Source organism: Lepidochelys kempii, chromosome 9, assembly GCF_965140265.1.
Source record: "Lepidochelys kempii isolate rLepKem1 chromosome 9, rLepKem1.hap2, whole genome shotgun sequence".
Taxonomy (NCBI): domain Eukaryota; kingdom Metazoa; phylum Chordata; order Testudines; family Cheloniidae; genus Lepidochelys; species Lepidochelys kempii.
In genome coordinates this window covers 17604469-17630970 of record NC_133264.1, presented here as the reverse complement: position 1 = coordinate 17630970, position 26502 = coordinate 17604469, and the positions used below count along the sequence as shown (strand labels likewise).

General features: G+C 39.9%; 1 protein-coding gene across 9 annotated transcripts in view; it reads right to left on the bottom strand.

The window, feature by feature from the left end:
* The window catches only part of MECOM (MDS1 and EVI1 complex locus), a 460574-nt gene that overhangs the window by 25054 nt on the left and 409018 nt on the right, over nt 1-26502 (bottom strand). For 6 of the 9 annotated variants that reach the window (XM_073359440.1, XM_073359443.1, XM_073359447.1 and 3 more), the window contains 6 exons: nt 21803-21905; nt 18377-18593; nt 14528-14675; nt 12370-12526; nt 4521-5877; nt 2345-2432 (listed from right to left, as the gene is read on the bottom strand). In XM_073359440.1, coding sequence (XP_073215541.1) covers nt 2345-2432; nt 4521-5877; nt 12370-12526; nt 14528-14675; nt 18377-18593; nt 21803-21905 — 2070 coding nt within the window. The remainder of the gene's footprint in view (nt 1-2344; nt 2433-4520; nt 5878-12369; nt 12527-14527; nt 14676-18376; nt 18594-21802; nt 21906-26502) is intronic. The other 3 variants (XM_073359442.1, XM_073359444.1, XM_073359449.1) reach the window with 2 other exon arrangements.

The following is a 26502-nucleotide window of genomic DNA, read 5'->3' as shown; positions in this document are numbered from 1 at the left end:
CCATCTTCCCTCCTCATGTGTTATTTATTTAGATTTATGTTGCACTATATAAAAGCCTGTCCAATCCAAACCCTGGGTACCTCTGACAAGCCCTGAAGAATACATTCATACATAACCAGACTCCATCATTTACCTACAGCTCACAGTACCCTAGCAGCAACATAAATATACTAAAATGTGATAAACTCCTCCAGCAAAACCACCAGAGCCCCCTCCCCATTTCAACTGAGCTACACAGATTTATGCAACCTGAGGACCTAACCATCACTGAATTTCTACCAGGCAGTTCAACACCTGAAATGTTCTCTCTGTAAATGTATTATAGTTGTCTATGAGGCTCCTTAACTACTCTGTTTTTTTTTCAAAACAGACCTAGAAAATGTATGCCTACTTTGTCTTTGCAATACCACCAAGTCTCCCATCCTGCAGCCTGAACCTGTTTTCATTCACTTATTCATTCTAAAGGCTGAGAAGGAGGAGAAGAGATAGTAAAGGCCCTTTGTTAAAACATTCTGAATTGAGATTACTGGCCAGATTCTGCTCTCACTCGCAGCAGTACAAATCCAGAGGGGAAGCTCAGTGGAGTTATCTGGGATTTACACCACTGTGCCTGAGAGCATGGTTAGGTCTTTTCTGTGCATTGATTGTTAGTATCACCTGCTATGAAATGGAAACTGGAAGCACTTTCATAAAGAGATTGAAAAGGCTGTCTGGTTGCCTTGCAACTTTGGTAAGTATAGTACCTCAGTATATTCTGTTGAAACACTATCAGGTTGATTTTTATTGTAATACTTAGTGTTTAGCATCAACTATTCCCTTCATTTCCTACACCGTCAGTACATTAGTGCTTTTCTTCCTTTTCCAGCTGTGCAAGAACATTGCTCTCATGTATCTATGCTAAAGCATGGCAAGATCTGTTCTACACCGAAGCCAAAAAAATCCCACACTTGAGTAACTGAGCCTCACGACATGAGGTAGGTGCGTACTCATTATTATCCACATTTTACAGATGCTAAATTGAAGCAGAGAGTTTCCATGGCCTACGCAAGAGCTCAGAGGGAGTAAATATCAGAGCAGGGAGTTTCTTACTCCCCTGTCCTGTGCTCGAAGCACTAGACCAACATGGGGAAGTGAAGTGACCCTGTCAGACTGGCACAATACAGGATAAGCAAGTGATACAAGGTTGCAAATAATGCAAAGAGTTTTGATCCAGGCTATCGTTAACCGTTTCTATGCCACGGTACGGATCCACAAGGTTGAAAGAGGCATATTATTTTCTTGACACAGCAAATGAGCAGCAGGACATTAAGCATATGACCAAAGAACCACACAGTCGCCTCATCGCACAATGTTAGCTGAAAGTCTTCAGGCATGGAAAGGGGATGTATTGCAAGCACATATTATTTCCAGTTATTCTACAAAGTTACTGAAACCATGGAGTTGCTCTGTGGTGAACTGGAATAGGAGTGTTTGTACTGTGTCCTTTCTGAGTGTCTTTATATATATATAAAGGCTCTTTCTATATATATATATATATATAAAGACACTCAGAAAGGACTCAGTACAAACACTCCTATTCCAGTTCACCACAGAGCAACTCCATGGTTTCAGTAACTTTGTAGAATAACTGGAAATAATATATATATATATATATATATATATATATATATATATATATATATATATATATATATATATATATATATATATATATATATATAGAAAGAGCCTGGTCTTTATAAAGGCTTTTACTTGGGGTGCCCAGATTTGTGGGCCCCACTATGTATCTGCAAAAAACGGCAAGTGGAAATGTTATCACTGATATCTCCAAATATGCAGCTGTACCTACACACCCTGTGCTTAAACTTATATATGGCAACATTAGTGCCCACAATTAATTACAGGGAGAATTACTTGAGGGTGCAAAACTGAGCAGCAAAAATAGAAGCCACTTTTCAATATCAGGTCCCAAATTCCATTGTCTCTCTGGGTATTGCTTAGAGATGGGCACAATGATCCCTCCATTGCCATTGGCCACAGCGGGGAGACTGCAGAAGCACAATTTGGTAGTAGCACATCTTGTTTGATCCATTCTAATTTTGTGGGAGAGGGAGCTCTAAAACATACATGTAGCTCAGATTTGGGTCCCACTACAACCAGAACATGATGGTTTAGCTGCAAAACATCATGAAGAACATGCTAATGTTTTTCCACCACGACGACATTGGAAAAATTGTGTGTTTTAGGAAATCCAAAAATAACTCAGACTGCATTCTTTTCTCTGCACCTGCTTTGAAGCATCAACAGGATTTGTTTACAATATTGAAATTCCAAAAATACTTACTTGCGGATGAAACAAGAATCCTGGGGAAGGTCTCAAGTACTTTTCCTTTAAAGCTTCAAGTGGGTCAGTTAACTTTCTTTTCTCTACTCTGTAAATGTTAAAATTGATTTGCTTGTGATGAATCAGTCTTAGGCATTAATAACTATTCAGCTACTTATGTTTAAAAAAGTCAACAATACATCAAATAATTGGTTTCTTGGTGATAATGGTAAACGATAAGGAGGTACAGTCATCTCTTGATTTGTGCATGCAACTCTCAGGAGCACTAATGAGAGTTGTGAACATCCATTAAAAAGAGATTACACCATTTACATTGGATATAATCCCATTTCAAAAGGCCGATACTATTGATAATAGAAACTGATGACTAACTGCACTGAGCCCTGTTATCAAGAAATAGGGCCCGACTACATTTTCCAAACACAAGAAAAGCTCTCATTGACACCAATGGGTGCTTTTCATATTAGGCCTGCAGAAAGGGACCCTTTGGAAGCTCATCTTCCTTTGTGAGGAATTTAAGCCCTGCTCTTGCCAACCGCTCCACGTGGGCACAGGGATGCCCTTGCAAAGAGAAGTTAGCTAGATCCTGGCCTCGAGAAATGTAGTGAATTTGCCACAACAGAAATGAAGGCTACGTTCAACTAACTGTGTGGCTTTGAGTAGTGAAATAGGGCATCTGATCGTTTAAAATTAGTAAGGCATTTTAGTTCCCCCTGCATTTTTGATCAGTAGTTTAAATTGTATCATTTATCAAAGGACTGATCCTGCATTCCTTACTCAGACATAATTTTCATTGGCTTCAATGGAAAGTCTGCCTGAGTATCAACTATGGGACTGGCCACATGTTATGCTGGTAGCATTCCTTTACTATTCCTTCACAAATTGCATTATCATGCACTGCAGTACTGTATAACAGTAAAAATTTCCACTAATTCAGAAATGATAAATTAATATGATACAGGAAACCTGTGGCCTAATACCTATACTGCATACATTAAACCATCTCAATAAGTAACACAATGCTAACACTGTTCCTTTCTAATGTATACCCTTTATCTTATGCCAGAGAGTATTCTATGAAATTTTTGCCAAAAGCAAATTTTTGAAAGATAGTAATGAATTAAGATCATTTGTATTACAGTAACTTTTGATTTTTAACAATAGTCTCTTTGTGAAATAGGCCATTTAGATTATGAACAAATAGTTTTTATGGCTAATATTTCACTACTCCTATGTTTCCCGTAGATTAATTTAGACGTATGACTACAACTAATTACAGATATGCAGGCAGAGTATCAAAGTGCATACAAGTGCTGACGTACACAAGACCTGTGGTGAAATCCTGGCCCCACTGAACTTAATGGCAACATTAATGGGAGTTCAATGGATGTGAGGATTTCACCCCTGATTTCTAAGGGCTTGTCTACATGGGGAAAATGGCCTGGAATAGCTATTGCGCAATGGCGCTACATGTGGACATTCTGCACTGAGTGTTCGCATGGGGAGTTAGTGTGGAATAACTATTGTGCTTTAAACTCACATGCTAGCTTATATTCCAGTAGCTTCCCTGTGTAGACAAGCATTAATATCTTGGCTCACTTAGGACCTGATCCTATTCCCACTAAAGTCAATGGTAAGACACCCATTGACTCATGAGGTGAGATCAGACCCTTAATGCCCACATATTTTTTTGTTTCGTTTTGCAACCAGGCACACATTCTTCCTTCACTTACACCCGCACAGCCTCACAGAAACTGGTGGGTTGCTCTAGTGTAACTGAGAGCAGAATTTCAATCCTCAGTACCCACATTCCTTTGACCAGTCAGACCAGATCCAACCCGTACTTGCGGCTGTCTGCTACAGCAAGTGGAGTGGAATGGTGCAACCAAGAGCAGAATTTGGTTCAGATAATTTTTGAAATAAATGCTATTATGGGAGTAGGGCATGGGGTGTAGTGCTTTTGAGGAAAAGGGACTTGTAGTAAAAGAATTTGAAGAACGTTTTCAACTATCCAGCATTTGTGCCATCTCATTTCTGGATAAGCAAATGTATTAAATTACTGCATATTTTAAATGACAGTGCATGAAGTGATCCATCAGCTCAGCAAGTTACACAGGAAAAATCCTGAAAGTGTTAGCTGTGCTCAAGAAAGCTATATTCCATTAAAGCCTGTTACCTGTAAATGGGATCCATAAAGAACGGAGTGGGCCTGGCATGTTGCAAAGAAGCATCAGTTGCTTTCCTTGTTTCAAGGTCAGCTCCTTTCTTTTCACCAAAGACATGGTTTTTCCGAGGCTCGGCTTGTTTTGTACCACTGGCTCGACTTCTGCTGCCCATGCTCAGATCTAGTGGTTGATCCTGGCTTGTCACGGATGGAGCTGCTGGCTTTGAGGTTATAGGAGTAACTGGCTTCTCCTCCTTACGTTTAGTGGTGAGGTCAAAGGGAGACTCGGAGCTTCCCTTTGGGATCTTCTTTACTTCACTTGGTGACTGAGGTTCCATTTTCAAAGGCAACGGTCTCAAGTCTCTATCAGGAAATGGGTACATTGATTGAGAGAATGCTGGAAAAAATGGGAGGGGAAACATGGAAGGGTAAGGTAAAGCTCCAACTTTTTTGTCTTGCAGCCCCACAAGTCCTGTTGAACCAAAGTATTTTTCAGCAATAGAAGCAATAGCCTTTATAGAATCATTCACTGCTCCTGACACCGCAGTTTGCTCCTCTAAAGATGGTGAGAAAATGGAATGACTGCTGTATTCTTTCTTATTATTTATTGAAGCCAAATTCTGAAGAGAGCTTACTTTGTCTTTGAACATTTTACCATTTTCTTTAAATTTCTCTTTATCACTTTCAATGTCACTTTCCAGATCAGAGCCAGAGGTGGTCTCCAGGTCACTGCCACTGGGAGTACTGACATCATCAAGGTCACTACTCTCTGACTGGTCACTGATTTTTTCATGCGGCCTCTCTTCAGAGGACCTCTCTGGTTGAAGCTCCACTGGCTTATTTTCACCTACAGAGGGGTGCTTATTTAGTGCCTTCAAAATATCCTGTGTAGCTGGCAGTATCTGAGGATGTGTCAGGAGGGGACTTTGACTTTTGTTTGTCTGGTCTGTGCTGGGTAGTCCTTTAACAGGAGAACTAGCAGGTATCAAAGGTGGCCTGTGGTACAAGCCTGAAGGAAACAGACCGGGGAAGCTAAAAGAAAATCCAGGAGCTGTTGGAAAGGTAAGACCAGCAGGATGCCTATTGGCACCAAAATAGTCAGCAAGGCCCGGATTTGCATGATTCATATTAACCATGGACGTTTTATCCATAGCTGGGGTTCCAGGAAGTGAAATGCCTTGGCCAAAAAATCCTCCTGCTGCAAAATGATTCTTGCCCTCACAAAATCTCCTGTGTTTATTTAAGGAAGATGTAGTGCTGAACATTTGTCCACAGTCTTTGCACTTGATTTGGGTTCTGCAATCAGCATGCATGCGCTTATGACGACAAAGGTTTGAAAACTGAGTATAGGATTTATGGCAGACCTCACCTGTGTGTAAACAACAACAACAACAAATCTCAGGCTTTATGATAATTTCCCCTTTCCCCACCCGAATTTAGCAAAGAAAACAATTTGTTACCCCCAACATGTCAATTAGGAAGCCATAGGGAGAAGTCTGTGAGCTTCATCTGGGTGCACAAAACAAATGAAAACTCATTTTACTTTTTCCAAAGCAAGGCATCCAACCAGACAAATGTCTTGAGACAGCATAAAGAACCCTCCCAACAAAAAATAAAAATAAAAATCCCTAAAATACAAATATTTCCTTTTCACTTTTCACAATACTTGTGTGGCTTACAATGTTTTAAAGTCATGATCATTATTATCATTTATACTCAGTAGCACTCAGAGTGCCTGATCAGAATCTGGCCCCCAATGAGCATGGCACTGTGTGTACAAACTAAGGCCCTGATCCTGGAGACACTTACACATCTGAATAGCTTTATCCACATGAGTACCTCCATTGATGGCACCGGGATTATTCAAATGCTTAAAGTTATTCACAGGCATACGCATTTGCAAGATCAGAGCCACAGAAGTAGACATAGTCCCTGCCCCAAAGGGCTTACAATCTAAAAAGACAAACAAGATATATGAAGGATGGGGGAGAGGGAGACAATCAGATATATACAAGCACATATAACTATTAATAAACCCAGTGTTTTGCATTTACAAATGAGATGCTAATTACTTGAAAGCCTTGGCATTCCAGGCTGTGGTTTCCAGAGCAATCACAATCTGGTGCCTGGGCACATATGTAACCTTCTCTATTTTCACATACAGTGTTAGTGGGATTCATATGGTCAGACAGAGTTACAGTTGCTTTGGAAGCCATAACGCTTAATTTCATGTCTCATGTAATTATAATCATGGCCTTAATGTTTCATAATGCAGTTTATTTGCGTGTCTCTTTCATGTGAAAAAACATACCATATTTCAACAACTATTTCCTCAAAAAATGCAGCTGTATTTATTTGAATGTCTGATGGTCAAAACAACTTGATGGATTTCCTCAAACTCCTTTGGGACAAGAACAATTTCAGCTCAAAAAAGGAACATTTAGAGAAAGCCTTAAATCCTGGAGATTAGGGGTTGCAATTTTGATCTGACCAGCCTGATCTATACTACGACATTTTGCATGTCTGAATACAGTTATCAACAATCACATTCAGTGACATGATGAGGAGGGTGGTATAGTGGCCAATGTAGAGTGAACCAGATCACTGAAGTGAACGGGATTTTGTGCTGTTAGCAGGTAAATGTCATATAATCACAACTATAGGGTGACTACTGCAAAGATGCAATTTCCTAGTTTGTGAAACCTTGTTTTCATGTCATATTGAAAGTGCACAATTACTTTGATTTTTCTCTCCTTTAGGAACTTTATTGAGCAAGGCATTGGGGTAGAAAATAGTGAATAGAAGCAAAAGGCTTAGCAATTTTAAATTCCCTATTAGAGAATAAGATCTAGACTTCAATCCTCCACACACGTAAACATGAGCAACTTCATGCATGTGAGTGTTCCCATTGAACTCAATAGAACTACTCATGTATGTAAAGTTACTCAAATAATTTGCAGAATCAGGGCCCTAGTCTGTCCTCAGTAAGAGGCTTTTCCTTGCAATTTGGAATTCATGATTAGAATAGGAAAGATCTGTAAGGGAACTCCAATAAGCTTCGCTGAGGCCTACAGAAATCTGACCAGAAACCTTGTTTGAAAGGAGAAAGTCTAGGTTGTCATTCATTTGGAAGGAAGGTTGCTGTGGTTTGACTTATAGATATTTTAGGTTTTATTTGTCTATACAAAGTTTATGTCCCTTTTTGACTGTACTTTCACACATCATCAGGAAGTTTCCAGAGTTGTGCCATGCAATGTGTTGTATTTGACACTTTCCTGGATAAACAGAATGTAATGCTAAAGTTGCTGAAACACAGGTTCCACCAGTAAGTCTCATGTGTTAACACTTCATAGTATTCTGCTTCTATCAGTAAATGTTCTAATTTGTTCAAAAACAAAATTAAGCAATGTTATACTGCTGCGATAAAATTCTCTCTCTCTTCTCCCCCCACCCCCCCCCCAGGGAAAAAGCATGTGGCTACACTTTGACTTAATATGCACTATATCTTAAGCTCTCATCTTTCACACATCAAAGCCACACAACAATTCACATTGTGTATTCTGAGCCCTTTTTAACAATCATTTTCATGCTTTGAGACAGGCTGACATAATTTACAATGGCTCTATTTTAAGCTGGTAAAGGAAACTGAATTGAATGTATCTCATCCTGCAGTGTTGGTTCCCATGAACTATAATCACGTCTTCTAACTTCCACTCACACCAATGCCTGAGCTAACCTTCCTGCACTTCTAAACCCCTGCCCTTGAGAAACTTGACCACTTGTTGTCATGTCTTAACTGTTTACCTCTTTAGTGGGCTCTTCACATCACCGCAATAATAATTCCATTGTCTAAGGGCCTGATCCTGTCAGACAAGTTTTCCTATTCATGCCTCATTGCTATCATTGGCATGGCTCAAGTGGGAAAAGTTTGCAGGATTAGGCCCAAACACAGGAAATGTGCAATGCTATAATTCAGGAAGAATGCCTGTTACAGTATATCAGTTGGTGTTCCTGTAAGATAGCTTCATTCACAAAGAAGATTATAGATTAAAAAAAAGCAAAGTTTTCCTACCATGCATATTAGAATGCTTGGTTTTCTCTTGCTACATTTCCCCCCCTAATTTGGGAACCAGATCCTAGTTAATTAAGGATTGTAGGACCAGCCATTTATTTGTTCGGATATAGCACATTTAATTGACATTTATTTGTTATGCCTCATATAGGCAACATATAGGGCCCAATCCTGCTTCCACTGAAGTCAATGCCAAAGCTTCCATTGATCTTCATGGTACAGAATCAGGCCCACAAAGAAAAGTTTAGGGTTGGCTTGTGCAACGTGTGGGACCAATCAGATAAGCGAAAGTAAATTGGCTACAATTGTGTGAATAAATGCTAACAGCGAGAGTTGCACAGTCTAGCCCTTGGATACCATGAGTCAAATCCTTATCTACTGTAAATCAGTTTAGCTTCACTAAAGGCAATGGATCTACGCCAATTTACACTAGCAGAGGATCTGACCACATATATTTCATTCCAAAAAATATATTTATACTACTAAGTACTTTTACAAGACCGATATGTACTGTTTTAGGGCTATATACAGATGCTCCCCGGGTTATGCAAGACCTGACTTATGCAAATTCACACTTACAGAAAAAGTTCCATAAGCCGGAAATAGGATTTTCGAGTTGCGGAAATTTTTGTGTAATGCACAGGTATACATTTCCGACTTATGCAAAATTTGAATTATGCAAGGGCTTTCCAGAATGGAACAATTGCATAAGTCGGGGGTGTCTGTATTGCCAAATAATTATTCTCCATCAGTACACTCAAAATTGAAGGGAACTGAAAAACATTGTATTTCCATGGAAAAGCAGAAAAACCCAAAAATCTTCCTACAAGTTATTGGTATCCTTGCAAACTATTAGAATGTGTGCAATTTAACCTTTAAAAGGCCTAACATGACTTTATACTCCTCTTTAAAACAAACAAAAAATTATTGAAATCATGTAAATACAAGCAGCTAAAATATTCAGATGTATATTATTATAACTCCATCCATGTAAGTAAGAGCCATGACAAAGGACTTGCCTTTGGGACCATAAAACATAGTCTATATAAATAGGTCTCCCCTGTGCAAAATTCCTCTTGTATTTAAAATACTGAAGGGAGAAATGGGAAACATTTTCATAGGTAATCTGCTGATTTATATGGGCTTTAAAGAGTAGCTATGTTTGGCAATCAAACTTTGGACCCAACTCTGTAATCCACACTCACCAACGTAATCTTATTTATGTGGATAGTCTTACTGAAGTCTATGTATTACCTAATGCTGTTGAATTTTACACAGAACACCCCATTGATTTTATTGGGGAATCTGCACATAAATCAATTGCACAGGATGATCCAATGGGCTTACTCACGTGAGCAAGAACTATTCCGATGAGTTAAGGTTACATGATCTAGCCCTTTGCTTTCTGAACAACTTTTATTTCCAAGAAAAGTTTTGCTTAATATTTAGATGGAGGGGATTTACTGACTTTAATAGCTTCCATGTATTTAGGCTATAGAAGCTGGATTTGACTTCTCCAGTCAGTTTTATGGTATGCTTGGTTTTCTATATCCTTACCTTTACTCTAAGCAACTGACATATAGCTACGGCTTCCCTCTTTGCAAGTTTTATCACTCTGTAGACTCCCACCCCTAATACAAACCACAACCCTCCCATCGCACCCCTCAAGGTATATTAATTCATTTGATGTGTAAGCGTACTCTGTACTGGAATTTTCTTAGAACCAAGAAATTACCTAGCCGTTAAGTTTGCATATTTTCTGCTTATTAAACAAATTACTGTAAGTACTATTTTGAATACGTTCAGCCTATTATGGCATGTGGTTTCTATTTGGAGATTTTTTGAAGGCAGTGAGTAATTATCTTACTGTTGGTGAGTTTTCACTCAAGCTTGGGCAGTATACTGTAATAAGAGACAGTTGCCATAAACAGACTGGTAGGGCAAATCATGGTGTGTGGCCTTGTACTGGGAAACAGATATCTACTTTAAGTGACTTGACCCCCAACCCTTCAACACTCAGAAAGGCCTACCCCAACACGTGATCTCTACATTCTTTTGTTCTGTAATTTCATAGCTATTATCCATAATTGTTCTTTAGTTTTCTGTCCATCACACTTTGCATCTGAAGAATAACAGTTGATGTTTTGATTTACCAGAGATCACTGAAAACATTAATGGAAAGCATTTTACATATGATTTCATTTGAAAAGAACCATAGTTCTATCTGGAGCATTTGATTCAAAAGCAACTGTAACTCTAGTGCTCAACTCGTCCTCCATGACAGGAAGCCATTGTTTTCTAATTATTTCATTTCCACTAATACAGTATTAATCTGAAAAAACCCTCTGTGATCCTGGGTAGGGAAAAATAATTAAACAACTGCTGTAATTGTGTCTCGTTAATTAGATATTTGCTAGCTCAAATAAGTCTAAACATAATTAAATAAATAAATAAATAAATATTTATAAATAAATATGAACGAGTCCACTGGGCTTACAAGAACATTATTACTCATGCTGATGTATTATCAAGACCCAAAGCACATGTCATAGAACCATTAAACTGTTCCCTAGGTGAACATATGCTGGGTGTTCCAATATACTGAAGAAGTTAATACCAGAACTTTTGAAAGCTGATCACTGGTGGCTCAAACTCCAAAGCACAAGTCCCTGTAGACTAGTATGAAATTGCAGGTTTGCTTCCTCTCCCCATTAAACTAGCTTCCAGTCACTTGACTTTACACCTTTGCACTGTAATTATCTGGATGCTACAGATCTCCAGTGTAATTTAGAATGCTTTAGATTGGTCCTAGTTTGAAGTAGTCACTTTGAAAAGATGGAATGAAGCCACAATCAGTTTGGAAGAAGCACCAGGAAAGAGTTTTTGGCAAACTAGTGCTGAAAACAGGGAGATGGTAATGAATTAGGGCATTGAGTATATAGGGGCGAGGATTTTTAATTGGCTTTGAGTGGAATTTGAGGAGAATGAGGTGTGATTCAATGGCCAAAGGAGAAATATTTCTCTTTGATTACCATATAGGAGAGAGAGTCTCCTGAAGCAGTATCAAATATCCTGAGTCCTGATGCTGCAGCAGGATCTGACTGTGCACTGCAACCGATGCAGTCAGTGAGACTGTGTGGGTGCAAGACTCTTCACTACCATGTCCAGATGCAGGAATTAGGTCCATGGAGCAAGTACATGTTTTAAAAAGCTTGATTTCCAGGACAACTGTTTGTCAAGGCCTAACAGCTTCCCGTTAATACTTAAGACTGGGATTTGCAAAGGAGCCTAAGGGAGTTAGGCACCCATCTCCTACTGAAAAGCTATTGCCCTTACTATCATAAGCAAATCCCAGCCTAACGGTGTGAACTAATCTTGTAGGGAAACCTCATGAGCATTTCCAAAGCAATGTAGATTTTCAGCATCAGATACCTTTGCCTGTCTCGCTTAAATCCCATAACCCACTGAGGCTTTTCATTATTGACTAACTATATTGTCTCTGTCAAATCCTTCCCTGAACTGCTCTTTGTGTCCAGGGGGAAGGGGAAGATATTCCTGGGGAAACAGGTGTATTACAGCGTTCAGTGTCTGCTTGGAAAGGAATATATAAAAACAACTCCATGTATTGGACTATGAATTACATAGCCACTCATTCAGTAAGTCAGGGCTTAAACCTACTCCCAGTGGGAGTTTCAACAGAAGCAGGACTGGGCTGCCTATTTCCTGATTATGTTGCTTTTTTTGAGACGAGACAGACATTGAAGTTTAGACGTTTAGTTGAAGACTTACATATAAAGGGCTTGACACTGCTGTGGATGTGCTTGTGCTGTTTAAGGCCTGAAGAAGTAGCAAACGTTTTACCACACTCTGGACAAGCGTGAGCACGAGCCCCAACATGCTGGGAACGAATGTGCCTCTGAAGGTTGCTGGGGTCCGTGAAAACCTGCTAGGAAATGAATACTGATTAATCAAGCAACTTAACTGCAGCAAGGGAGCCAGCAATCACAGATGACTCCTACAAGACCAAAACTGTGGTTTTGTTTTTTAAAGGCTAGAAAATGAAACAAAAACGACCTAATATTGGCTGGTTAGTATGACCAGATCTTGCTGCATTGAAGTTTTGACATTGGCTTCAACTGGAGCAGAATTGGGCCCTATGTTTTACAGGACTCGCTGATTACTCTTTGGAGCAGTGACTTAGGCAGGGTCTTTGTATAGTGCTTGCCAAAATGAGGCTGCGACTTGGTCATCGTCTCAAGGCACTACTGCAGTATAAATGCTTTATAACAGTAATGAGTGACTTGTATCAAGGAAATCCTGACCCGCAACCTAGTATCAAGGATGCACCTTCAGCATCTAGCTTTGTCTTGCTACAAAATAAAAAACATGCTCGAGCAAGTTTTGCTTCACTGAACTTAAGCAGACAAACTCCCATGGATTTCAGGGAAGCAGGAGCTGATAACAGTTTCCATAGTGTTATGTAGGATTAATAAAATTATGTATCCAGGAAATGCAAAAAGGAAAAGCCACCCACTCACACAAAAAACTAAAAACAAAACCTGTGGAATCATAAGAGGGAAATAATTCCTTGCTGGTGTGGTATAAAGAGAGCTGACTACAGCTATGCATGAATAGTCTATATAATGGGCCAGAGTCTCAGCTGGTGTAAATCAACATTGCTCCATTGGAGACAATAGCTGGGGACCTGGCCCATCATTTCTTCTTATTATTTATCTTGCAGTAGTGTCCTGAGGCCTCAATCAGCATTGGGCTCACCGTGCAAGGTGCTGTACAAACACATAGGAAGACATGGTCCCTGTCCAAGAAAGCTTAAACCAGTTAAAATAATACAAACTGAACCTAGTACAGAAAATAAAGAACTAGACTGCGGCCATATGATCGGCGCTGATCAGAGGGCAGCATGTTGTAGCTCTGGCCCTGGAGCAGCTTGGAAGGAGGACTGTGTCTTACAGAGCTACAATCTCCTTCCTGGTTCCCAGATACCCTGGGGAGGGAGTAAACTTGCACTGCTCACCTAAGGCACCAGCACAGGTAAGCTTCCAAGTGGGTTGAAGGAGCAGAGCCACCTACTTCCCACCCCATGTGTTCCCTCTCACCCCCTTTGCACAAGGGGGACATCTAGTAGCCCCTTGGAGGCTAATTTCCTGCCCGTGCTGCTACTGATCACCTGGATGGCCAGTGCAAGGTAGTCAGGGGGATGCCTTACACACTCACATTACCTTACATGACTGCGCTATCTGAATCACAATCTGACTCAGAGAATGAGAAGGAACATGAGTCCATCCCTGCATTTCTAGCAGGAATTCCTGCTGCATGGAGGTAGATAAATAAAATGTTACCCACTCCTTTTAATATATACTAGTTCTTTTAGCAGGCCATACTGATTTGAGGGTTCACCTTTCAAAATATATTTACAGTTTCCTGAAATTGGGATAAGACTGGGGGGTGGGAGGCAAGGTTCCACTCCCATTCCCAGAAAAGATGGATAGTTCTGCTAACTTGCTTGCAATAGTTAATAACCTTGATGTCATTAGGCTACCAAATCATTGCCCATGTAAATGGGTGAAGTACACATTCCTCTTGAAACTATTCTATCTGTCTGTAAGTTCCATCCCTCACAAGGGGCTGAGTATTGACCTCAATGGATGGAGTGTGCGCTCAACTTCCTTCACGGTCAGCGCCTGAGTGAGTTTTGCATTAGGTCATCTTCAAAATCATAAGGGCAAGAAAATGAAAATATTTTAAATGAAAGCTTAAATCCTACAGAAACTGATGGGATGGCTAGAGAAGGATTGGTATGACCTCCTGTTGAGTATTGGCTGAATCTGCTCCTGACCCCCGGGTTTCCACACCCAAAACTTGTTATTATATCTCATAAAACACATGATACACAGAGAAAGGCCAAATATCCTACAAATTCCTGTACCTTGGCACAGTTTTCACACTCATAGTGCTTTCCACTGTCATGTGACATTTGATGACGTATCAAATTGGACTTCCAGTTAAAGGCCTTGGGGCACTGATCACACTTGTACTCTCTCTCTTCAGTGTGGGACAGCATGTGCTTCTCTAGGCTGTGAAGACAACAACAGGCTTTGTGAGGTCTCAACAACACCTAAAGAGGAACCCAGTTTTAACAGTGATTTGCAGCCCAAGTTAGATATGAAAATGAAGCGTCAGGAAGAGAAGTAATTTTAATAGATCACATAATTATAGAAACTAGAGGGGAAAGACCTAGAGAGCCTTATTCAGAGAAGTGCAACTCCTTTTGAGTTTTGCTCACCATCTTTCAAAATTAGGGCGATAATATTGTCTCATTGGAGCTCATCTCCATGCCAGAACAGTACATCTCCTCGTGTCTTGGCCAGCCACTTTTTAAAAAACTATTTATTTATTTAGGAAGCTTTAACAAGTGTACAAACCCTTGTCATGTAAATAGCAGAAACAAAACAATCATTACAACAGTTAGTTTTTGTTTAAAGCAACATTATAGATGAATAGAGTCATCAGATTCCAACACCTATGTTGCTTCTAGTGATTTTATTAAATTGACTGAAATTTCTATACACATATTTAACAAACCAGGCATGTCTATCAAATGATAAGATTCAAAAAAGTTGGACAGGTGTGCTGAGGTTTTTATACAGGTGAATATACATTGGGTATTGAATAAAAGATAACTAAATATCTATCTATCTATCCTCTGTTTATCTGGCTGGGTACATAATTTTAATTTTTCCATAACCACAACCTTCCATAGTTTTTGAACCATTCCTCTATGGTTGGGCTATTTCCCTTTTTCCAATGAGAGGCTACCAATAGCCGAGCAGCTGCTACCAAATGAGAAATTAATTCTTCATCCCCTCTTGTCTGATCATTTCTACTAGGAAGAGCCAGAAGGATTACTGTTGGATCATTTGGCAATAAGTGTCCAGCAATTTGTGACTATGGATTGCATCCCAGTACTCTCTAATGACTGGACATGTCCAGCACATATCCATAAAGTCTCCTCTTCCACCATAATTTCTCCAACATTTATCCATTCAATCTCTTTCTATATCTATATATTTAGCCTAATTGCTGTCAGGTGTCACTGAAACACTATCTTAAAGAAATATTATTTTATATTTGGCCAGCCACTTTAAAAAATGTATTCCTATCCTTCACTGGGGCCAGATTCTGATCTCTCTTACACCAGTGTAGATGAGGAACAACTCCATTGAAGTAAGTGGATTTACAGTAGGATGAAACTGGTTTAAATGAGATCAGAATCAGGTCCCTAAGCATTGCATACTAAAAGCATGTTCCCCCTAGCTATCATTAGCTACATTAAATGTACTTAGCAGTTTTGGAGTCAATTGTTCCAGCCCTTTAATAATAGAAAGACATAGAACAAACTGAAAAGAGTTCAGAGAAGTGCAACAGAAATTATTAATGTGCCCAAGCTACACGTAGGCAGAAATATTTTTAAATAACCTCTATTGTCTGGTTACATACAAAACCTTCTCTCATATATTTAAAATTTAGGAGGACAGAGAATATCACAATGTCTTATAAGCAGATATATATGGAAGACTAGAAAAAAAAAAGTCTGGTACCATTACTATCAGAGCGCATGCCAACCCACCAATATGGGGACACATTCTGCAGTCCCTCCTCAGACAAAGCTCCAATGATTTCTACTGATTCAACTGACCAAAGATGGTGGGGTTTTAGCTTAGGGTCTCCAGTCTGATTTGTGATTTTCACGCTCAGCCATCGGTCATCAAAATGCTTTTTGCCCTGTGGATGCCAGTTACATTTAACTCTACCAGACTTCTCTTTCATTATGTCAGAAATGGCTGTGGCTTCCTCTTATTATATTTCTGCAAGAGTTTTGGCCAAATGCTGCACCCTTTACTGGCCACCAATCCTATATGCTGGGTGCACCTGTGCATGCAGAATGCCTCATTCATTGGATAATACTGAACAAAAGTTGGCCCAGCATGTGACTGATTCAAAGTGACTGAGTTAGCTGGGTAAAAATAAAAAAGGTTGCCAAAGTGTAACTGTGAGCAGAGTCTGGAGTGTAATATTTCAAAGTGTTAATAGTTCTTTTCTACATTTGAAGACAATATCTAATGTAGGGGAGTCACTGAACAAATGTAAATTTATCTTAAAATATTAAAGATTCAAGACATAGGACAGAAAATAAAGACGGAGTCATCATAAATAGATGTGCTGTGGTGAGAGAAACAGTGAAAAATGAGAGCCAATGCAGTCAGTCCCAGAACTACTTAAATTATTGAAAGGCTAGTACATGACAAAGACTATTCAAGGCAGAAAAATAGAGAAGGGCATTCTATATATATAATAAACCAAAAGGACTATATAACGTATCCTGGGGGTGGGGGGATTAAACCAAGAGACACTGAATAGGAACATTCAAAATGGTGTGCTGGCATAACGGAGGGAGAAAGAATTGGCATAGGTCCACTAATTTCCATGGAGCACTACTGATTTACCCCAGCTGGGGATCTGGGGATTACTTTGTTATTCAGATCCCTGACTTTTACTATTAAATGTCAGTAGCTGGGGCCAACTTTCCCCTGCAGCAGGTAAGCGTCAAATATCAAGAGACCCAGCACAAACACACAGATGTGCATGTGTGAGGAAGTTATTGCAAGGGTTATTGTGCCCACTCAATGCCTCGCAATAATTTGCAACATCTCAACGTATTCTGCACTGCAATACATTATAAGTATCTGCAGAAACCTGCCGGGATGGGAAATGTACAAATGAGTTCCACCATAGCAAATGTGTACTAAATATTTGTATACGGATTTATATATATGTATTATACTTATGGCTGAGAAGGGGCCTGATCCTGCAAGGTGCTGAGTGCCTGCCACACTCATAACTTCTTAGGGAGTTGAGGGTGCTCAGCACTTTACAGAACTGAGCCCAAAGTGCAGCGTAAAAATGCTGCTCTCACTCAGTGGCAATGAATCATCACTAGTGTTTGTTAGTTTTCACTGTACTTTAATGTTACTGCTTTTGGAATCAGATTAGATGAAAATGAGAATACACATGTTGTAACTAGGTACTTTGGGCCTGATCCTCCCCCCACTGAAGCCAAAGTCAAAGCCATTGTTTTTGTCATTGTTTTCAATGGAACCAGGATACTTTCCTGTAACATTTTTTTCCAGAAAAAGGGGAAACTGATGTGTTTTTCATGGGTCCCTGTGATCATATGCAGCTTTGTGCTGCTATATGGTGATTTGTTCTATATAACATATTTTAAGATATAGCAGACTTACGGTGGCTAGTTTTGTCATGTTTTAATTGGCCTATCACTGCTAGTTTGGGCAGAAAAAACTGTTGTCAAACTATGAACACTATGCAGAAGTGTACCGAATTATTTCTGACTAGGACAAGAAGAAGAATTAGATCAGGTCCTAGCTGGTGTAAATCATTGCAGTTCTACTGATTTCAGTGGTGCTATGCTGATTTATATCAGCTGTGGAGCCGGCCCATTTAGGGTCCAGTTCATTCACAAATAAGGGCTTCAAAATCAGGCCTTAGTGTGCAACCTACACATAATAACTGTAAGGTTAAATAAAGAATGGTCTGATCAGTGTGTCCTAAACCAATCTGATTCTGCTGTCATATGTATTCTGTTTTAGAAGATGGGGTCAAATTCTGCACTAACTTACACCTTCTGCATTCCTACTGAAACCAATACAGAATTGGACCTATGATTTTAGTGGGTCTGATTTTAAGTGGCTCTTCCTACCTTTGTAAATCTGGAAACACTTGATCACACTCTTTACATTCTTGAATGTCATGCATGTTCCGGAGGTCATTTTCATTGTCAAGCTTTTGTTGAAAGTCCTCCTCCACCATAGAAAATGCTGAGTGAGGTGTGCTGCATGGGAATTTCTGATGGTCTACTAGTTCCATCTTGGACTCAAATAGCTGGTCACAATCCTCACAACGATACTGGCGCTCCTCTGGAAGGCAAATTAATTGGTTATGTGTTGTAGGAGAAAAGGTGCAGTGAGACAAGTTCTTCAACAATGGTCTTCAGACATATTTTAAACTACCATTTCATCAGCTGTCCCGCTGCTTTGCAATAAAACCTGTGGCCATTCAGAGAACAAGGAAGAATCTGAGAAGAAACTAGGAGAAAGGATTTTTCATTTCTCCAGGTTTTTTTTAAATCAGTGCAGTATAATCCATTACCCACCTTGGCTATTTCTGATAGAGGATCCTAAGATTAACACAAGACACAAATCATTATCCTCAAATACTGTGGTGACGGGAGCTCAGTGGATGGACAGATAGAAGTGGGCAACCCTGACATTTTGGAGTGAGGTCTAAACTGATTCAGGCACAAACATTTGTATTAAAATGCCCTATAGGATTTTTTGAAGGTTTTAAAGACACTTTGACATTTCCTCTCCTACCCATGTGTGACAAAGTGGGGATTTTCCCTTGTTATGTTATATGTGAGTCTGACTGTTGAGCCTATGTGAGTTTTACTGTTTTGCATGAATACTGCATGTCCCTCAGTTTCCCTGTGTGCTGCATCAATACCTCAGTGGTGGGAATAGGGGGGTGTGACTTTGGCTGAGACCTCTGGAGCAGGTGAGGCTGCTCCAGCTGTCTGCCTATATGCTATGACCGTTGCCCTTTGTAACCTGAGACCCAGGAGTGGGATGCGACCAGGTGACTCTTTGCCAGGGAAGCAAGACAAAGACGAGGAGGAGGAGCAACAGGGATGTCTGAGGTCAGGTCACTGGAAGCTGGCAGTCTGCTTGGGGGGGACTGGAAAAGGGGGAGTCTAGGGCATCTGGCCCAGGATTCCGCAAGATGGACTTGGCTGAAAGTCACTGATTTCTGTGCTAACAAGTTCTGTTCTACACTGTGTTCCTGTCGAATAATAAACCTTGTGTTTTACTGGCTGGCTGAGAGTCACATCTCACTGTGAAGTTATGGTGCAGGGCCCTCTGGCTTCCACAGGAGCCCCACCTGGGTGGACTCACTGTGGGAAGTGCACGTTGTGGAAGGGGTTGCTGAATGCTCCGAGATCAGATCCAGGAAGGTTGAAGCTGTGTAAGCTTCTTGCCCTGGTGACAGTATGCTCAGAGAGAGAAGACATGCTCCCCCAGAGTCCTGGCTGGCTTCATATGCAGTAGATCCAGAGTATCGCCCGGTGACTCCGTGACACCATGCTCTGAATAAGCATCCAGTCCTGTCCAGTTTAAGTCACTAGGCTGTGCCATTGATTTTAATGAGAGCAGGGCCAATCCCTATATATTTCTTATCAAAGGCCACCATAAAAATGAACTAGTATGATGAGTGTGGAGTTATTTCACAAACAAAATCTAATACTACTTGATATTCTTATTAACTGAGTGAGATTCTAAAATATCAACTAGGAATGCCAGATCCTCTAATGCAGATTTTTTTCCATCTGTTAAATTGTACATTGACTGTCTTTGTATCAAGTCACATGTCCTAGTTTTATTTCTATCCTATCAGTATTGCAGCTGTAAAAGGTATGTGGGCTCTGATTCAGAAAGGCACTTAAGCACATATATAGCTTTAAGTATGAATAGTCTATTTGTGTAGTCACATGCGTAAAGTTAGGCATGTGTTTAAGTACTTAACAAAAAAGGGGGTCAAGGTGGGAAACCTACCCAAAGAAACTACCACTATAAGAACCTGATTATGTAGTCCTTACTCAGACAAAACTCCCAGTGAGGCCAGTTATATATTAAATTAGTTTAAAAATTAGCCAAATTAGTAAAACAAAAGATTGAGAATGTGTCTATCTGTGTGTGGCTGCAGAGCATTTTACAATGATGCATTAATTACTCTAACTACATAGAATAGTCATGGAGAACACTGCACTTTAAAAGGATGACATTTTCAGCAATGGCTTGACAAAGTTACTATTTATCACCTCAATTTTTTTTAAAAAAACTGCAGAGGAGAGGAAAGGGGCAAAAATCCTGCTCTTTATATCCACGGGTGCAGGGAAGGGGTAAATTAAGCCAGTGTGGAAACCTGAGGAAGCCCCTATGTATGATTTCTGAATGTTCAGGCAATGGCTGGTGCTCCACTTCCCCCCAGTACATTCTAGCACAACCCTCACCCCCTACACACAGCTGGGTATTGGATGAGACCCTACACGCAGCCCCACAGTAGTGATATAAATGCAGGCCTTTGCACTGCAGACAACAGGGCATTCCTTTATAAATACATTGAACGTCTCTTGGAGTCTATATAATTTGTAGGATATGAAGAACTACTTACGCATTCTTTACTCAATTCCAATTGCAAAGCCTAATTGTACACTCAGTTACACCTGTCCAACCCCACCGCAGACAATGAGGTTGGGCATGGTCAGTGTAATAGATCAGGGTAGAGGTAGAAAGTAGAAAGTTAGGTTGTAGAGATACAACTCCAAGAAAAATGTGGACAGTGGAATCTTTATTACTACTAGTGCAGGAGGCAGAAAAAAATCCTGGAAAGAGTCTGCAGGGTTGGCAGGTAAAAAATAGCTCTTTGCTTGTGAATGGAGCAAGTCTGATCTGGAATGATTGAGAGACAGTAAGCACAAAACCTCACAATGCCATTTTTTCATTTACTTTTCAGAGCACAAACACATTTTAAAGAAACTTGCAGACAGGGTGCCGGAGTGAGTCTCAGGCTACAGTTCACATAAGCGGCATCATGCACTTCTGTAGTTTATGAATGGCAGAAAATCCCCCAAAAGAGATTTCAGCTCACTCCCAGGCAATCTTTCATTATTTATTTTAGGGACATTTCATTTCTAATCTTGAAAAACATTGAAAGTTAGAAAGGTTAACAATTAAGTCACATCAGCAATGGGGATATTATCAGTGTCACAGACAACAGTAAAACTTGTTGCCGAGTTAGCAGTTTCAGTCATATTTAATAATTGGGCACTATTAATGTATTTACTGCCAGGGTTTACAGAGAAATAGATAGATAGATAGATAGATAGATAGATAGATAGATAGATAGATAGATAGATAGATAGATAGATAGATAGATAGATTCCTTCTTAGCTACACTGCTGCAATCCCATTGATTTCAGGCAGGTTCCACCAGCAAGACATTTGCCCAACTTTTCATTTTAATGACATTTTGTATCAAACTAGATAGGCTGGAGTAAAAAGTTGCTAACCATGAATATCTGGAGCCATTGTTTCATGTGAATAATCTTCACTCTTCATGAATAGTAACAGCTCCTCTCCTGGGTCAATGTTTGCGACAACTCTGTAGAATATCTGAAAAACAGAATCATAGTGAATCTCATAAGAGGTAAATGTGTACAGAGTAATGCTTGTGGGCGGAGCAAGGTTTAAATATGGCGCCAGATCCTCCGCTTATTTAAGTGGGTGGAGCTCCACTGAAGTCAATGGAGCGACGCCAATTTATATTAGCAGAGAATCTGGCCCCATACCTTTTGCTCTTTGGGTCCTATGGAAAAAAGATTTTGCTGTTCAATGAACTATGCCAAGAAATGAGCTGATGATGAGTGGAGGGCTCAAAATTCACAAAAAGGGCTCCTATTCACAAATCATCAATAAAACAAGTTCCCTGCTGCTCTGCCAATAAGATAGGAATGTACCCTAAATAAGCCTTTCCAGATTTACACACAGACGGTCTGATTCTCTTCTTGATTACGCTGGTGTAAATTAGGAGTAACCCCACTGAAGTCAGTGGCGTTGCGCCACTTAAAAGCAAGGGAGAGAGAACAAGCTGGATTAAAATGTGCTCATCAGGGGAAAAAGGTTCTGCAATGACATGTTATGAGAGGTTTGTACAGAACAGTGCTGCTGATTATCCCTTAACTTCAAACGTGAATCAAAGGGGAAATTTGCCTACAATGAGAAAATGGCCCAAGGAGCCCATCAGCAGCCAAACAGCATACACAGCTGGTGATAAACCTACTGCCTATGGAGTCTGTCAAGAAGCTGGATGTCACAGCTGGAGGAAAACCTTACAGAGTCTGGCATTTGGGTTTTCAAGTAGTTATCAGGAAAGAATGAAGAGGAGAACCAGTGCAATGCACTGGGGTAAATAGGGCCGCATACTTTTTTGGCCAGCATGTATCCTGGAGAAAACTCATAGTTGTGATTGGGAGATTTTCAAGGAATTGAGTAATTATGACTTCATGAGAAGGGAACAAAGTCTATCTTTCCCCCGTTGTTTCAGAAGGAAAGGTGCAGAACAGGAAACAAAGATCCATTAGGCATAGTCTAGAGGCAACTCAATTAACATCGGCAAATTTTAGTAAACTTGTTGAATGCAAACACTTGAAAATAATATTTTGCTAGGCTCATAGATGCTGGATCAGCATTTTCTCTAAAACTACTGACTCTCAATACTAATTTTATTGAGTCAAGAGGAAGGCAACTGTTAGAAACCATTTAAAAACATTTGTTTGCAAAGAACCATCTTACATCTATTTTTTCCTTGCAGACATATCTTAATTATTGCACAAAAATACAAGATTAACCCATGTGCCGTTATCATTTTTCTCCAGTAGGTGGCCCTAAAACCCAATTGTTTATTTTTTTATAAGGGGCCTCAACCACAAATATGCACTAAATATCTAAAAATAACTTAATGAGGAGCTTCCTCTGATTTCTTTTTTGTTTTAAGACATTCTGTGGCTTGTTTTGAGAACAGCAGGTCAGCCACCTGAAGTATGCAAGCAGTGCAGTTATACTGAAGTAAGCACCAGCATTTTCACAAGACAGGCTGAGATCATTTCACACAAGAAATTCTGAGGAAAACGCATCAGTCACAATGTACATATGCTGCAGCCTACTGTTTGCTGTGTGCTTTCCCAATAAAAGCCATGAGTAGGAGTTTGTACGCAACTTCCCCTCCCATTCTGTCAAGATTACAACTCCCTTTTCTTTTACACTAGGAGCTGTCCTGGTCAAACCGTCATTTGGATTTTCTTGGTCTTTTTTTATCTTTTAGATAAATGCTTATAAGTCACATGTTTCATTCTGGAATTCTATTTCCCTTTAGAAAACAATGGACTTCTCTCAACAATTTGAATCACCTCCTTTGCTGGCAACTCTCAAAGGTTTAACTTATTAGCTTCCTTTCCAACAGCATGTTGACATTTGAATTGTGACATATTGGAACTGCAGTGAAACCTTGCAATAGGGAATGCAGCCTTCACACATATGGCAAAGGATTTTAAGGAAGTACTATGATATCACAGTCTCATTGGGCTTGATTCTGTTTTGATTTATACTTGTGTAAATCCACAAGGACCTCTATGAAGTCCTTCCGGCTATATTGGTGTAAAACCAGATCAGAATCAGGACCCTTGTCTTGCTCTGCTAATACTATCAGTTTTAATCTTATTATTGCCTAATTTAAACAAGCACATGAAATCAAAGTGGAACATTCAAAATGATAGGGTGACAAAGATTTTAAAAGTACCCTTTTGTAGGATATACATAAATTAATATTGCAACTGTCCTTAAGGAGCCTAATTAACATCTGTGAAGTTTCATGTGCATATATATTAAAAGAGAGAAAATATGTGACTACAGTAGCAATACTGGATTTATTTGATGGAGTTTAAAAAGGTGACATCGCAACTCATGAATGGTACAGTGACTCTGAGACCGAGTGATTTTTAACTTCACTGAGTTCATTCTCAATTTTAAGCAAATATTTATTGTTCATGAGAATGTGAACGTCCAGCAGAGAGCAGTGCCAGAGGAAAGGGAGGTTCTGAGCTTGCCTCCCCCCACAGCTATGCTGATGCACCTCAAGTTTGAGCCACAAGATCTGTTATTATAGTCTTCTCTTGAGAAGATACTGCCAATTGTGACAAATGATGCAGGGGATTTGTGATGTGGACTTTGGTGCACCAGGGACTTGGTCTGGGCAACCAAACTCATTTGATCAAAGACTGAAACCCATTTAAGTGAAGCCAGCTTTTAACTTCTGCAAATAAATCTGATGTCCACATGCATCCACAGAATATTTGCTTTAAGCAACATTTGTTTTTCCATTTATTAAGACAGATGTATTTAAATCTGAGTCTTTTTTGCAGAAGTATAATGGTCTCCATGCACTTGAAAGGTAATATTAAGTTATATATAGACTGATGAGCCTCAGACAAGCCTAAGCTGCTGACTGACCAAGGGGTGGACGCATGACATTCAGTCTTGGAAATACACAAAGGCACTCCTGTGGTCCTTCTTCATGCAACTTCCTTTGCCTCCAAAGATAGTTCCATGCATGGGAAGAGTGCAGGATTGCGCGTGGAGTGGGATAAATGTTTGACATGGCGGAATCATAAATTGTGTGGCTAATGCACTGTATAATGGTTTGAAGACTGGCCACATTATGGATGTCAACAAGAACCTGTTATTTCAACATTTGCTAAGCTTTTATCAAATGAAGTTTGTCAAGATTCTGCAGGTTTGCACACACACACGCACAGAGGCTTTCAGAATGTGTGACATCACACATACACTGAGCCACATTGCCCCTAGTCCTAGACAAGGTGTGCAGGATGGTTGAGAGAGTGAGGAATCTTCTGTTCCCACAGTACTCCCCATGCAAGGGTTAGAGTCAGTAGAAGCTTCTGAGCTCAGAAGAGCCCAAGGACTTCTCCTTTCTGGACCTGATGCAACTCTCACAGAAGACAGTCCGTGCACCCTACTTTAAAAGAGCAGAGAGGAGGAAGGATCATGACTTTGCCCATTGCACTGACTTGCACAGCTGGACCCCAAGGGAGGCAGTCCCTTGGCACAGGGAAGAGCTTGGGGAGAGAGCACCACTGAAGCACAATCCCTGCCAGAGCTCTCTCTGAGGTGACCCACTCTGCCCCAAATTGATACTCTTGGTCCACTCTGGTGTTTTTTGATTCTGTATTATAGTATGTAAAATTAGCCACACTTTTGAGCTCAATAGTGCATCAATACCAAGGTATGAACAAAGGCCGTAATGCAGTGTTGCCTAATATTTCCTCCACTTGGTTCTTGCCATACCATAGAAGATATTTCAGCAGACCTTTTCCCTCTTTGTTGCAAACCCAGGACACATGGTGCTCATATGCATTTGAAATGGAGCCTTGTTTGCACTGAAATGTATTATGATGCATCAGCTTTCCTTGTAACAACCCTTGGTATGATGCATTTCCTTTATTGCAAACATGGTACACATGTTGAACTAATTAATGTGTGTGTTCTGTAGCTAATTGTCTAGCCTGACTGAGCTGGCATTTTGAAAATAAACTGGAATACCAGCAGAGATTAGTCTCCTCCAAGAAATGATCTGTCCAGCCTCTCTGCTCCCAGAACTCCCACTGACTTCAGTTTGAGTTGCACGAAGAGAAGAGATGTAGGAAAATGCCAGCAAAATTATATTTTGTAGATTAAGTTATGTTTTGATCTTATGTAAAAAAAAAAAAAAAAGCCTCCCAAATGGATCCAAATTACATTTTTGAAGCTCTGAAAATGAAAACTGCTTAGCTATTTATTTAATGTATTTATTTTTCTTTCTGCACATGCAAAACAAAATTCCACCTGGTCTAACAATTTATATGCCAAATTGCATCCTAATGGGATTTAAAATAGCATATATTGAACGCTGAAAATATTATAGTGCTGGTAAATGTAATCTGGTTTTAATAGACATTCCTAATATTTCATGTAAATGTGTTTTATTAGGTTTTTTTTCATTTTCTCCACCCAAAACCAATTGTAATTGTCCTGTCTGAGAAACAGTGGGAAATTTTCAATGCCCTGTACAAACGGAATATGTTGGCTTGTGTTCTTTTAAACCAACATAAGATCGGCTATGACAGAGGGTCTGAAGAGTCAGGAAACCCTCTGCAAG